Source organism: Gossypium raimondii, chromosome 2 (assembly GCF_025698545.1).
Source record: "Gossypium raimondii isolate GPD5lz chromosome 2, ASM2569854v1, whole genome shotgun sequence".
NCBI lineage: Eukaryota > Viridiplantae > Streptophyta > Magnoliopsida > Malvales > Malvaceae > Gossypium > Gossypium raimondii.
Genome location: NC_068566.1, coordinates 21,343,786 through 21,355,628, shown reverse-complemented (window position 1 = coordinate 21,355,628; position 11,843 = coordinate 21,343,786). Strand labels below are relative to the sequence as shown.

Here is an 11,843-nt window from a genome sequence, read left to right as displayed (position 1 = left end):
AAAACAAAATAATCTTGATATAAATGTACAATGATAATACTTGCCTCTAATGAAGAGAGCTTGCTCTCAGCATCTCTTTGACCTTGGCGTGCATGCTTCACTTCCTTCTGCCATGCCTGCATCTAACATCAACATCTTTAAGCCATTGCCTCTTACATTAATTACAGTTGGTGGAATAGCTAATGGCCACAGATTGTGCCTATAACTAGATATTAATTACATTTTGAACTGTTGACTTCAGAATGTTCTTAATGATATAGAAACCCACATTCTAGTAGATTACTTGAGGTACTGAAATCAAATAGGTAAGATGCATTTTTTTTCTAGACTGGCTAGATGGAAATAGACCAAAAAATATAATTCGCAAGACAGAGTTCAGAAAGTTACATCCTCATCATATTTACCTGAAGCATTTGATTTGCTTCTTCTGGGGACTTCTTTTGTCCACGACGAAAATGAGCTTCCATGTCTTGCAATTCTTGATTTAAAGATGTGCATTCAACCTGATATATCAGGTTAATTTTAAGAGATTTTTCACTTCATATTTAGTCCAGCCAGAAGGACAAGCTTTCATTAAAAAAGCACTGTTATCATTTTGTTTTACCTCAAGAAGTGCCACCTTCTGTAAGTTTTAGCATTCCATTGTGAATGTTAAAAAATTTCCAAACTCACCGTCGATCACAAAGCACGAGACTACCGCCATCGAAGCATATAAAACAAACATCTTCTTCATCATCCTCATCCTTCCTTTGAGGCGGTGGCGGCGGCGCCGATGACGACGTGGTTCTCACTTGATTCCTCGACGGTCTTCCCCGTCTCCGCTTTCCAGCACTCATCTCAACAACTGTCACTCCATTCTCCCCCTCCGCCGTAGCACCAGCAACTCCACACCTTGTAAAGAATCACCACTCAAACTCCTACAACTATTATCAACAGAAATAATCAAAGAAATATATACTGAAAGCAATAGAAATAAATAAGAACACCTCTTGAACAGGAGGAAGTGCGACTCTTCTTAGTTTTTCTCTTGACATTTTCCCTTGAAATCCTGTTTCATTTTTAGTTCTTCAATGGAAAGAAAGTACTGATTTTTCTTCTTCTTATTCAGAAAGATTTGATTGAAAGGGAAAATGGGAAATTTGGGGGCAAATTTTGAGATTGAAAGAGAAAAACAATTAAGTACAAACTTTTATTTGGGGCATTTAGGGCGCTCGATGGATATGAGAAAAAGAGGGAGTAATGAGCGGGTAGTCAAAAAATTTTTTTTGTGAATGGGCGGGATTTTAATTTTTTTTTTGCGGCGTTTTTCAGAAAAACGCCGCTATTGCTTATTATTTGCGGCATTTTTTTAAAAAATGCCACAAAAAATTTATTTTATTTTATATAAAACGACGCCGTTTTGCTCTGAAAATTTCAATATATTTTTAAATCCACATGCCAATACATATAAAGTCTATCTATTATATATTTCTTAAATAATTTAAACTATACTCATAATTTTAATATATTTAATTTATTATTATCTCTTTTATAATTATATAAGAACATATTTAAAATATAAATTAAAAAATAATTAATCTAAACCCAACACCCTAACCTGACCCCTAAATCTCTAAACCTTAAATTCCTAACTCTTAACCCCTAATATTTAACTCTTAAACCCCTAACCCCTAAACCTTAAATTGGGCATTGGCAAAATTTAATAAGTATTTGCGGCGTTTTCTTACAAAACACCACTAAAATATTTCAATCCAGGACATAAAAGGCGCCGCATTGATAAAATGCTCTTTATACTTGCGGCGCTTTCAGTAAAACGCCACAAAAATATTTCATTCTTTACAAAAACGGCATTGTTTTGACATATTTAAAATCATATGGAAAAACGCCGGTATAAAATTTTTATTCCTCAAATTAAATGACGCCGTATAGAAAATTTAGAACATAAATTTGCGGCAATTTTTGGCTTAAACGCCACTATAAAATTCAATTATTCTAATGAAACGGCACCGTTTTTAAAAATTCGAATGTATATTAGCGGCGTTTTTTGCTATAAACGCCGCCAAATCTCAATTTTTTATATTCAATTAGTATAAAAACTTATATAAAAATTAATAATGTTTACAATTTTTTTATATCTTTTACACTTATATAAAAACTTATTTAATATGTAAATTAAAAAATACTAATTACCCTAAACCTTAAACCCTAACTCGACCTCAAATCTCTAAACCCTAAATCTCTAACTCTAAACCTCTAATCCCAAACTGATAACCCTAATTACCCCAATTAACCACTAACCACTAACTACTAATCCTTATTATTTAATATATATAATTTAAAAAATAGAAATTAAATCAAATACTTACTCTAACCCGACCATTAACCCTTAAATCCTAAACCCTGAACCCTTAACCTTGAACCTTAAAACCCTAAACCCTAAACCCATAACCCCCAGCCCCTAACCTTTAACCCCTAACCCCTAAACCTTATTTAATATATAAATTAAAACACACTAATTAATCTAGACCCTAAACCCTATTCATTATTTCTAGTGGGTATTAGACCAAGTAACAACCTCATTTGTCCCTTTTCATTCATTTTCAGTTCTTACTCTTGAGTAGGTACTATTAGGTCATTGTTGTGTTCATGTTTGATTAACTAAATATAAAATTATTTTTGGTAATAAAATTATCAATATATAATATTATTTATCACGATATTTGGTGTTTTATATTACCTTATTTGAATTATTTAATCGAACTATCAAAATTTATTATTCTTAAAAAATTATTCTTTTTTTATTCTTTACAACACAACAATTTAAGTTTTATGATATTTTATTTTACTCATAATTTAATATATTTTTCTAGTAAAGTAGTTTAAATAAACTGTGATTGAAAAATAATAATAAATAGTTAGGAGTTAAGACTTCTCTTTAATAAAAACATTTTGTATTAAAAATATAATTGGTTATCATTTAAATGTAAATTTGTTATCATATATAATAAATACAACGAAATATCAATTTTTTCGACTTATAATAAAAAAAATATAATTGAAACATTACTTGAGAATATTTCAAAGAATGAGATAATTGAAATGATTTTAGATTTTATTATTATTAGCGGCGCTTTTTCAAAAACGCCGCTAAAGACCGGAGCATTAGCGGCGTTTCTTCAAAAACGCCGCTAAAGGCCGAGCATTAGCGGCGCTTCATCAAAAACGCCGCTAAAGGCCAGAGCATTAGCGGCGCTTCCTCAAAAACGCCGCTAAAGGCCCCAGCATTAGCGGCGCTTTTTCTAAAACGCCGCTAAAGGCCCCAAAACTTACAAAACGGTGTCGTTGGGCTTAGGCTTTTTGCGGCGCTTTTCAAAAAACGCCGCTAATGCTTATTTTTAGCGGCGCTTTCCAGAAAGCGCCACTAATGCTCGACCTTTAGCGGCGTTTCTATAAAAGCGCCGCTAATGCTTGATTTTTAGTGGCGTTTTTTGTCCAAACGCCGCTAAAAACGCCGCTAAAAGCCTGGTTTGGTGTAGTGACTACTAAACCCCATTTCAGAATTTACGGGTCAAATCTAAATTTAAAAAAAAAAATTGTAATTAGATGTTCCTTTAGATATTTAGAAATTGGGCGTTCCAAAAGTAAGGTTCATAGTAACACATGGACCCACATACATAGTAAAACAATGCCTTTAATATAAGAAGCGGTAGGGGGTTGAAGAACATACGTTTCAGAGAGAAATAGGAAAGAAGAGAAGGGAAAAGCCAAAACCTTGCCCTTGCATTTCTCATGAACTGTGGAGTCGTCTTGGGTTTCTATTGTTGGGGTTGGGAGTTCTTAACTGCCCCTCTTCTCTTCTCCCCTTATCCTTGAATTAATTTCTTCTTCGTTTTATTTAATTTTACACAATACTTATTATATAGATTTCACTTTCTGTATTAGTATGGAATATATGATGGGAAGTGATAATAACAAAGTTTCGTTAGAATATGTAAGGAAATCAACACCGCCACCATTTTTGTTGAAGACTTACATGTTAGTGGAGGATCCGATCACCAATGATGTTATATCGTGGAACGCAGACGGGTCAGGTTTTGTCGTGTGGCAGCCAGCGGAGTTTGCTCGTGATCTCCTCCCAACACTTTTCAAGCATAGCAATTTCTCTAGCTTTGTCCGCCAGCTTAATACTTACGTAAGTAGTTTTTTCTTGTTCCTTTTCCTTGTATCATTGCAACCGATGTTTGATGCTCGTGTCATAAATTTCTTGTAACATCTGTTTTTATCATTTAGGTTGAGTTGACTTGGTTTTCAGAATCAATAATTCAAGTTTATCCTTTTAACATAAAATTTTTAGTGCCAGTAGACTCCTCAATAATTTATATTTTTATTCCAGTCCCTCAACAATATTTTTTCTTCACCTAAGTATTATCATTTAAAAGAAAATATACTTAGATATACCATACGTAAAGATGTGTTAAGATATTTTTCAGTTGGTGGCTTGTTTGGTTGTTGCTGGTTTTTTGATGGCTGTTGTTTTTATGTGTTGTGTTCTGTCGGTTGTGCTAGACATTTCAGGCATAGATTTTAGTCAAATGTGCCAAAAAAAGACCTTGAGGCGCTTTTACTATTTTTGACTAAAGCTCGACTCTAAAAAGCACGTAGGGGGTCTAACCTAATAAAATAAAACGTTTTATGGATGATTTACGTTCGATGCCTTTAATTTTAATTTAATCGGATATGTTTTTACCAATTTTCTATAGTTTTCCCAAAAGAATTTTTGATTAGACAAAATATGAATCTAAAAGAAATAATTATGAATCTAAAGTTTAATTCATATATTCAATAGTAAGCTAAGTACCAAACTCCACTTACATCCTTCTCCTTGATATAAAAAGGTCATATATGTAATAGATTTAGAATTCTAATTTTAACATTGGCTCATGTACCTATATGTGTGAATAAAAGTTTGTCACACGGTAAAGAAAATGTACTATTTTGCATCAATTTATTGGTTTCATTAATTTACTTTTTACCTTTAATTTATTTTTGAAAAATATTCAATCATATATGTTTCAATTAATTCCTACTTAAATTTGACAATTTTCATATTCATATCGTTTTGTGTATTTCTTAAGTTATATTCAGATTATTTTATAACTTTAAGCAAGTTAATAATTTGTATTGATAAATATACATATTTATTTAATTTTGTTAAGTTCATGTTTTTATTTTGATGTTGCATTGTGTTTATACTGTTCACGGTGTCTAGAGTTACTAGATCTACTCTTAATTTTATATTTTGATATTTTTTTTAGTGGTAAACTAGTAATTTCTCGAGTCTATGGATCCCGCATAGCATGCATGATGGCCATATTATATCCAAACCATATGCTTAATAAGTATTGGCCAAAACAAATTATTAGTAAATGTATCTTGCATATATTTATTTGTTCGTAGGGATTTCGGAAAGTTGCAACTAGTCGATGGGAATTTTGCAACGAAATGTTTCGAAAGGGCGAAGGAGAGCTACTTTCCCAAATCCGAAGAAGAAAATCATGGGCAAATAGGCAACAAAACAGTGCAATAGCTCAAGCGTCATCACCATTGGAGTGTGAGGAAGATCAAAGGTCTTCGTCAACTTGTTCATCGTCGGGATTCAACAACCTAATGGACGAAAATAAGCGTTTGAGGAAGGAAAATGGGGCATTGAACTGGGAGCTGACAAGCATGAAAAGAAAATTCAAGAAACTTCTTGATTTGGTGGCTAATTATGCACAGTTCGAGAAAGAAAAAGATGACGATGAAAGCCCTATGTTGTTTGGAGTGAAGTTGGAAATTGAAGGGGATAGCGAGAGGAAGAGGAAGAGGAAGAGGAAGAGAGATGAGATCAGTGAAAGCGCAAGCGTTTTGCTATCTCAAGCCTGCAAATAATTACTATATATTTATATATTGATGGTAAATTATGGTGTTATATATTAAAAAGTTTAATTATTTATAAATCATTTTTAAGGTTTTAGGTTATTTATTATTAACATATAAATTTATACATTGATAATTTTCAACCAAAAACATTCGTTACCTTCTATTACTATTAAAATTTTAGCTGTTGCCTAAGAAAATTTAAGAATGTTTATTTTTATTCCTTTATTCATGTTAAATGGAAACTGTAATACCCAATTTTAGTCCGGGCCCAAAATCATAGATAAATAAACACCAAATTAAAACAAAAGAAAAACAACAAAACAACAAAACAAAAAACGTCCAGTTTATTACAACAGTAGGCCTAATTAATTTACCCAAACCCAAAATACATCAGACCCACTAAGCCCCAATATCACAACCCAATTATTAACACAACTACCCAATTACAGCCCAAAATAGTTAAGCCCAAACCCGATTACAAAACCCAAATCATTTAACCTAAACTACCCAAATGACCCAGTGCACCTAGCCCTAAGCCCATTTTATTAAAAAAACAGAGCCAAAACCCTAGCCCTCAGCAGCTATCACGCCGCAATCGAACACGGGCTCCCCTCCGAGCCGTACCTCGCACATGCGCCACCGCCACGTACCACGCCTCCACGTCCACTGCTTCGTACGGCCGTACCTCCAATGCAACAAACAGCAGCAAAGGAGTAACGACATAACAAATGGACAGAAAATAATAGCAAGAAAAATGAAAAAATGTAAAAGAAAAAAGAGTTTTAGAGAATTTTGTTTTGGCTTCTTCTTTCTGTTTTGGCTATATAAGGCTAATCGTTTTCTGTAAAAAAAGGTTACACGCACAATATCAATACAAAAAGAATCAAAAAACAAAGTTTTTTGAGTTTTTGAAGGTGATTCACCATTTTCGGTTCTTGTTTTTTTATTTATTTTTTTCTTTCTTCTTTCTGCGTTTCTCTATTATTTTTCTTTGTTGCTTTCTATTTTCTATACGAAAAGAGAAAAGAAAAGGGATTACCTTCATATTTCGCCGTGGAATCCTTGCCTGCTTCGCCGTGATCGGAGTTTGGCAAGAGTTTCTGGGCTTAAGAGCGGCGGATAAGAAAGGATGGGGGCATAGGGTTGCTGATAGTTTTGAAAAGAAAAGGGAAGTAATTTGGTTTTTCTGATTTAGGGTTAGAATGATATTTGGAGGTACTCGAAACGGCACCGTTTGGAACCTGATCAGTGGCTCCAAAATGGTGCCGTATTGACCATTGCCCAGCAGCCCACACGCGACCCGACCCGCTCCATGGGGGATCCGCGTGTTTTGATTAATGGGTTATTTACAACCCTGGTCCCTCCGCTTTTCAAGCGTGCTTCAATCCAGTCTTTTATTTCTTTTTAAATTTAATCTCTTATTTCATTTTTTTTCATTTTAACCCAGCTTGCAACGCTGCGTTTTGGGGAAGCGGGATATTTCCCAATCGGCCTCCATGTAATTCGCGCATTGCAGTATGGCCCTCCTTTTTAGCTTAATCCCATTTATTTCCTGATAATTCGATTTTGATTGCGATTTAACCCTTTTCATTATTCATTTTTTTCATTTATTTAACAAATTTACTGTAATTATTATTAAATTATTTTTATTACCCTAATTATCATCATTATTATTAGTATTATCATTTATATTAGTTTATATATTTATCTACATATTTTTTTATGTATATACTTTATTATATAATATTGTTTTAGGTGTTAACATTTATATACGATATTATTTTATACATATATACAATTTATATTAAACCATTTTGATTATATACATGTATATATAACATATTATTGATTTTATATTGTATCTTTTATTTATTTATACATACATTTTTTAAAAAAAGAAAGAAAAAAACCTACTTTAATATATTTTGCTTATTTCAACTTTTGTATATTATTATGTATATATTATCATTTATATTATTATTAAAATTTTCCTTCCATATGTACAATTTACTTAAATTAATATATGTATATGATTTAATGCATTTTGATTTTTTCTATAATGTTTATTTTGAATGTTGATGTTGATATTGACATAATTGAGGCTATTGTTACTATGTTTGTTTGTATTTATCTATTGATTGTTTGTATTCATTGGTGTATATTTAAATTTACGAATAATCGATTCGCGTTGTACGTTATCATTCTATTGCATTTTATTTGCTTAAAAGGTTACGTTTCATATCATTTAAATATCGCAAGTATTTTTATTCAAAAAGCCGTCAAAATAACGCGACACTCGAAATTTAGGATCTTCGAAAAGATTTTTTCCTAACTTACTGGATTTCAATCTTCCTCGCTGTATCCAAGAAATCGAGTATCCTTTTTAAAACATAAATAAAAAGATCATTCTCGAGAATTCAATACGTGGCGTCCTAACGCATTGGATGTGACATATTGTTTTCTCGAGATGAGGATTTTTCTAACAAATGAAAATAAAGGCAATATTCGATATTTAGGAATTTTGTGAAATCGAACCCTAACTTACTAGGTTTTGATTTTCTCATTTGACCCAAATAATCCGATATCCTTCTCAAAATGCATAGGTTTTAAAAGTCAAAAGATAAACTTAATTTTGAAGATTTGAAATGTTGCACTCTAACTTACTGAGTGTGACAATATATTTCTTTGGAATAAGTGAACCTTATCATCCAATTCATTTTATTCAAGATAAAAGGATCGAATTTTAAAATCTTTTCAAAATTTTGACATTAAGACATTAAACAATCAATTCGGTACCAATTTTTGGCGTCACGAGGGTGCTAACCTTTCCTCATGCGTAACCGACTCCCGAACCTGTTTTCTCAAAATTTGCAGACCTAAAATTATTTTCAAGGTGATCCAATCACACCACAATAAAAGATCGGTGGCGACTCCAATTTTCGTTTCGTTTTCATGTCGACAATAATTTTTTTTATTTTTCAAAAGATGGTTTCGACAGCTTGACGACTCCACTGGGGACAATAAGAGAGTCAAGCCGTAAAATTGATTGTTTTTGTCTTATTGCCGAAAAATTAAAAATTGGGTTTGAAAAATTACGATCCTCTTTTTGCATTTGTTTGTATGATTACTGTAAATTGAGTTTTTATATCTTGGCATCATATTGCATAAAGACCGTTGGTCTTACCCCTCTAAGTGGGAGTGATAAGCTACTCCTTCGTGAGGTTTTCACCTCCGTGCAGGATAGTGGATCACTTTCGGAATACATCCGTACCTATGTCTTCGTGAGATCTGTGCAGCCATAGGGAAATGTATTCCCCTGAATCGAACTCGGTCTGTATGAGCCTATAATGAGTGAAGATCGAGGAATCTGCTGGTTCGGGTACCTTGACTTTAGAGCCAAATCGCATGTAGAAGACCTTAGGAACCCATCCTAGGTAGAGCCACTCCAAATCCTTAGTGGTTACCTGACTAGGTACTTTTGTTTTCCTTGTTTGCTTCTGTTTTGTACTAACCTATCTTGTTTTGTTTTGATTATGATTGCATTGCATTTTCATCTTAGGAAAGAGATATTGATTCAAATCTAATTACTAAATTAGAAAGCTTGTCATGGAATACGGATCCCTTGATAAAGTGGAAAACAATACAGCTGCCTGAATATATTCTGAGAAACACAAGAAGAGCGATGGAAGAGTTCGTGACCTTGCTTCGTGGCTTGAGGAATCAAGGCGATCGTCTAAGAGCCTTCGACGTTCCAACCCCTTAAAGAAGCTGACGAGCCTTATGAAGATGGGCAGAGGATGAATTGCGACCAAGATCAAGAAAAGAAGCTAGCAGTGGAATCTATTGGAAATTGGCGAGATTATCACAAACATGCGGATTAAGAAAAAGATCGATGTTGTTTCTTGGAATATAAGGGCGAGGCCGTACATGCATCTTCTTCATGTAAAGGAATTTGCTTTCTAGAAAAGTTTCCTAAATGTAATTGAATCAAAATCAATGTCTCTCTAGGCATTCATTTTATGCATCTGCATTACATGCATTAAAATCCATTGAAAGAGTCTAAACGAGTAAATTTATTTCAGCTAATTTGGAAAACCAACCAACCAAACACCCTTACGGTATCCAAGCAAAGACTAGAGAAATGGAACAATGGTTGGAAAAATTAGAGCGAATGCAGATACAGATGCAGGAGTAATTGACCGAATTTCAATAGGAGATGAAAGATCACATGCTAGAATTACAGAGAACCAGGATGAGCAAGTTCAACCGATTGCTAGCTGGAGAGTTAGAAAAAATGAAAGACTCGGTGGTCCACTTTGGGGTTGATAATGAGGATCTGACCTATTCCCTAGATTGTACTTCGACAAGCATCCAGGTCCAGCCAGATGGGCGCAAGGGGCACTCTTTATCATCAGATATCAACAATATCAGACTGGTACATTGATACCAGTCAGTTGCTTGACAGGCCCAGGATCCAATTTGAGGAACAATTTTCCTGATAACCCAGCAGACATAAAGCAGTCGAGGGTGGAGTACCCAGATATTACAAAGGCCCCAAAGAAGATGGGGAATAAGGAGGATAATAGAATGTCAGTCCCAAAGAAAAAGGAGAATAAAGTGAACCATGTGAGTACATACAAGTCAATTACAGTGAACCAACCAGGGAAGGTGGTTACTGATCAACAAGGTTCATTGAGACAAGAATCTGGAGTGAAACTAGGTACTGAAAGGCTTCAGTTCAGACATTTACCAATGTCATATAGTGAGTTATACTGAAGCTTATTTGATGCACATGTGGTGTCCCCCTTCTACTTAAAACCCATACAGCCTCCGTATCCCAAATGGTATGACACGAACGCACAATGCGACTACCATGCGGGAATTACGGGGCATTCAATAGAGAATTGCATTGCCTTCAAGAAACTGGTTGAAAAACTCATTAGCATGGGTGTTTTCAGATTTGATGACTCGTCTAGCGCAAAAAATCCACTACCCAATCATGTTGATAATGTGGTAGACGTGAGGGCAGGAAGGGGATTAGTTATTTCTGATTCAGGAGGAAACCATAGAGAGACAAGGAACCGTTGTGAGTTCAATCACGAGAAGGGGTACGAGACCCAAGAGAGTGTGAAATTCATGGCCTTGGCTCCGGGCATGATGAACGACAAGGAGATGAAGCTATGTGAGGAAATTAAAGAGGAGAAAAACATACACACAATGTTGGCAAGTGTTCACACCAATGACATATATGAAGACACAAATGAAAAGGGACCTCATTAGATATCTACCCTTATAAATCTGGAGTGTTCTAAGCAATTAGCTTGTGGAAGAAATTTTGTAGTTTTTAGAGCTTATTTAGAGTAATGTTCAGAACATTTTTGTTGTTTTTAGCCTAAAGTGATAGAAATTCCTTTGTGAAATAGGCTAATGTCTGACGTTATTATTCTAAAAAAATACATCTTTACATTCATTTTTGAGCCAATATTCTTTCATTCTTTTTGAATAATTACTCATTTATTCTTTTAAATTGTCTTCCACATCATTCTTTCATTCATAATTATATTGTACAAATAATTATTCATAAATTCACACATTCTTTTGTATATTCTTTGGTACTTGCTATGGGTCCTTAGATATCAATGACATGAATGACACTGCTACAGACTCAGATTTTCCTCTTAAGCGAGGCATGTGTTTAGACGGATCCCATGACTTTGGAAATGACATAGATCGTAGCTTATCTCCAGAATTGGCGAGGAGGGTAGAACAAGAGAACAGACAGATCCTACCTCACGAGGAACCATTAGAAATTGTAAGCTTGGTGAAGATTAGGTTTGACCTGACCGCAAAGACGAAGCAAGGCCTTGTTGAGTTACCTCTAGAGTTCAAAGATGTCTTTGTATGATCATACAGGATATGTC

At 34.0% G+C, this 11,843-nt stretch overlaps 1 protein-coding gene and 1 long non-coding RNA gene across 4 annotated transcripts; one reads left to right on the top strand and one right to left on the bottom strand.

Moving 5' to 3' along the window:
* Positions 1-41: 41 nt before the first annotated feature.
* LOC128036018 (uncharacterized) lies at positions 42-1,240 on the bottom strand. 3 transcript variants are annotated; one of them, XR_008192819.1, is made up of 4 exons: positions 987-1,233; positions 605-891; positions 405-503; positions 42-122 (listed from the first exon to the last, which is right to left on the bottom strand). It is a non-coding gene; the product is annotated as an uncharacterized LOC128036018 (long non-coding RNA). The 3 variants fall into 3 exon arrangements; XR_008192817.1 differs by having other exon boundaries at positions 605-1,240; XR_008192818.1 differs by having other exon boundaries at positions 43-116; positions 605-1,240.
* A 2,508-nt stretch (positions 1,241-3,748) lies between these two features.
* LOC105788353 (heat stress transcription factor B-3) lies at positions 3,749-6,021 on the top strand. The gene is made up of 2 exons (XM_012615226.2): positions 3,749-4,192; positions 5,458-6,021. The coding sequence occupies exons 1-2, from the start codon at positions 3,944-3,946 to the stop codon at positions 5,929-5,931; spliced, it is 723 nt and encodes a 240-aa protein (XP_012470680.1). The 5' UTR covers positions 3,749-3,943; the 3' UTR covers positions 5,932-6,021.
* The last annotated feature ends 5,822 nt before the right edge of the window (positions 6,022-11,843 follow it).

What these genes read in the sequence shown, in the direction of transcription:
- LOC105788353 (XM_012615226.2), top strand. Translation starts at nt 3,944, where the DNA reads ATGGAATATATGATGGGAAGTGATAATAACAAAGTTTCGTTAGAATAT. An exon ending in TCCGCCAGCTTAATACTTAC is followed by an intron (nt 4,193 to 5,457) that starts GTAAGTAGTTTT and finishes ATTTGTTCGTAG; the next exon opens with GGATTTCGGAAAGTTGCAAC.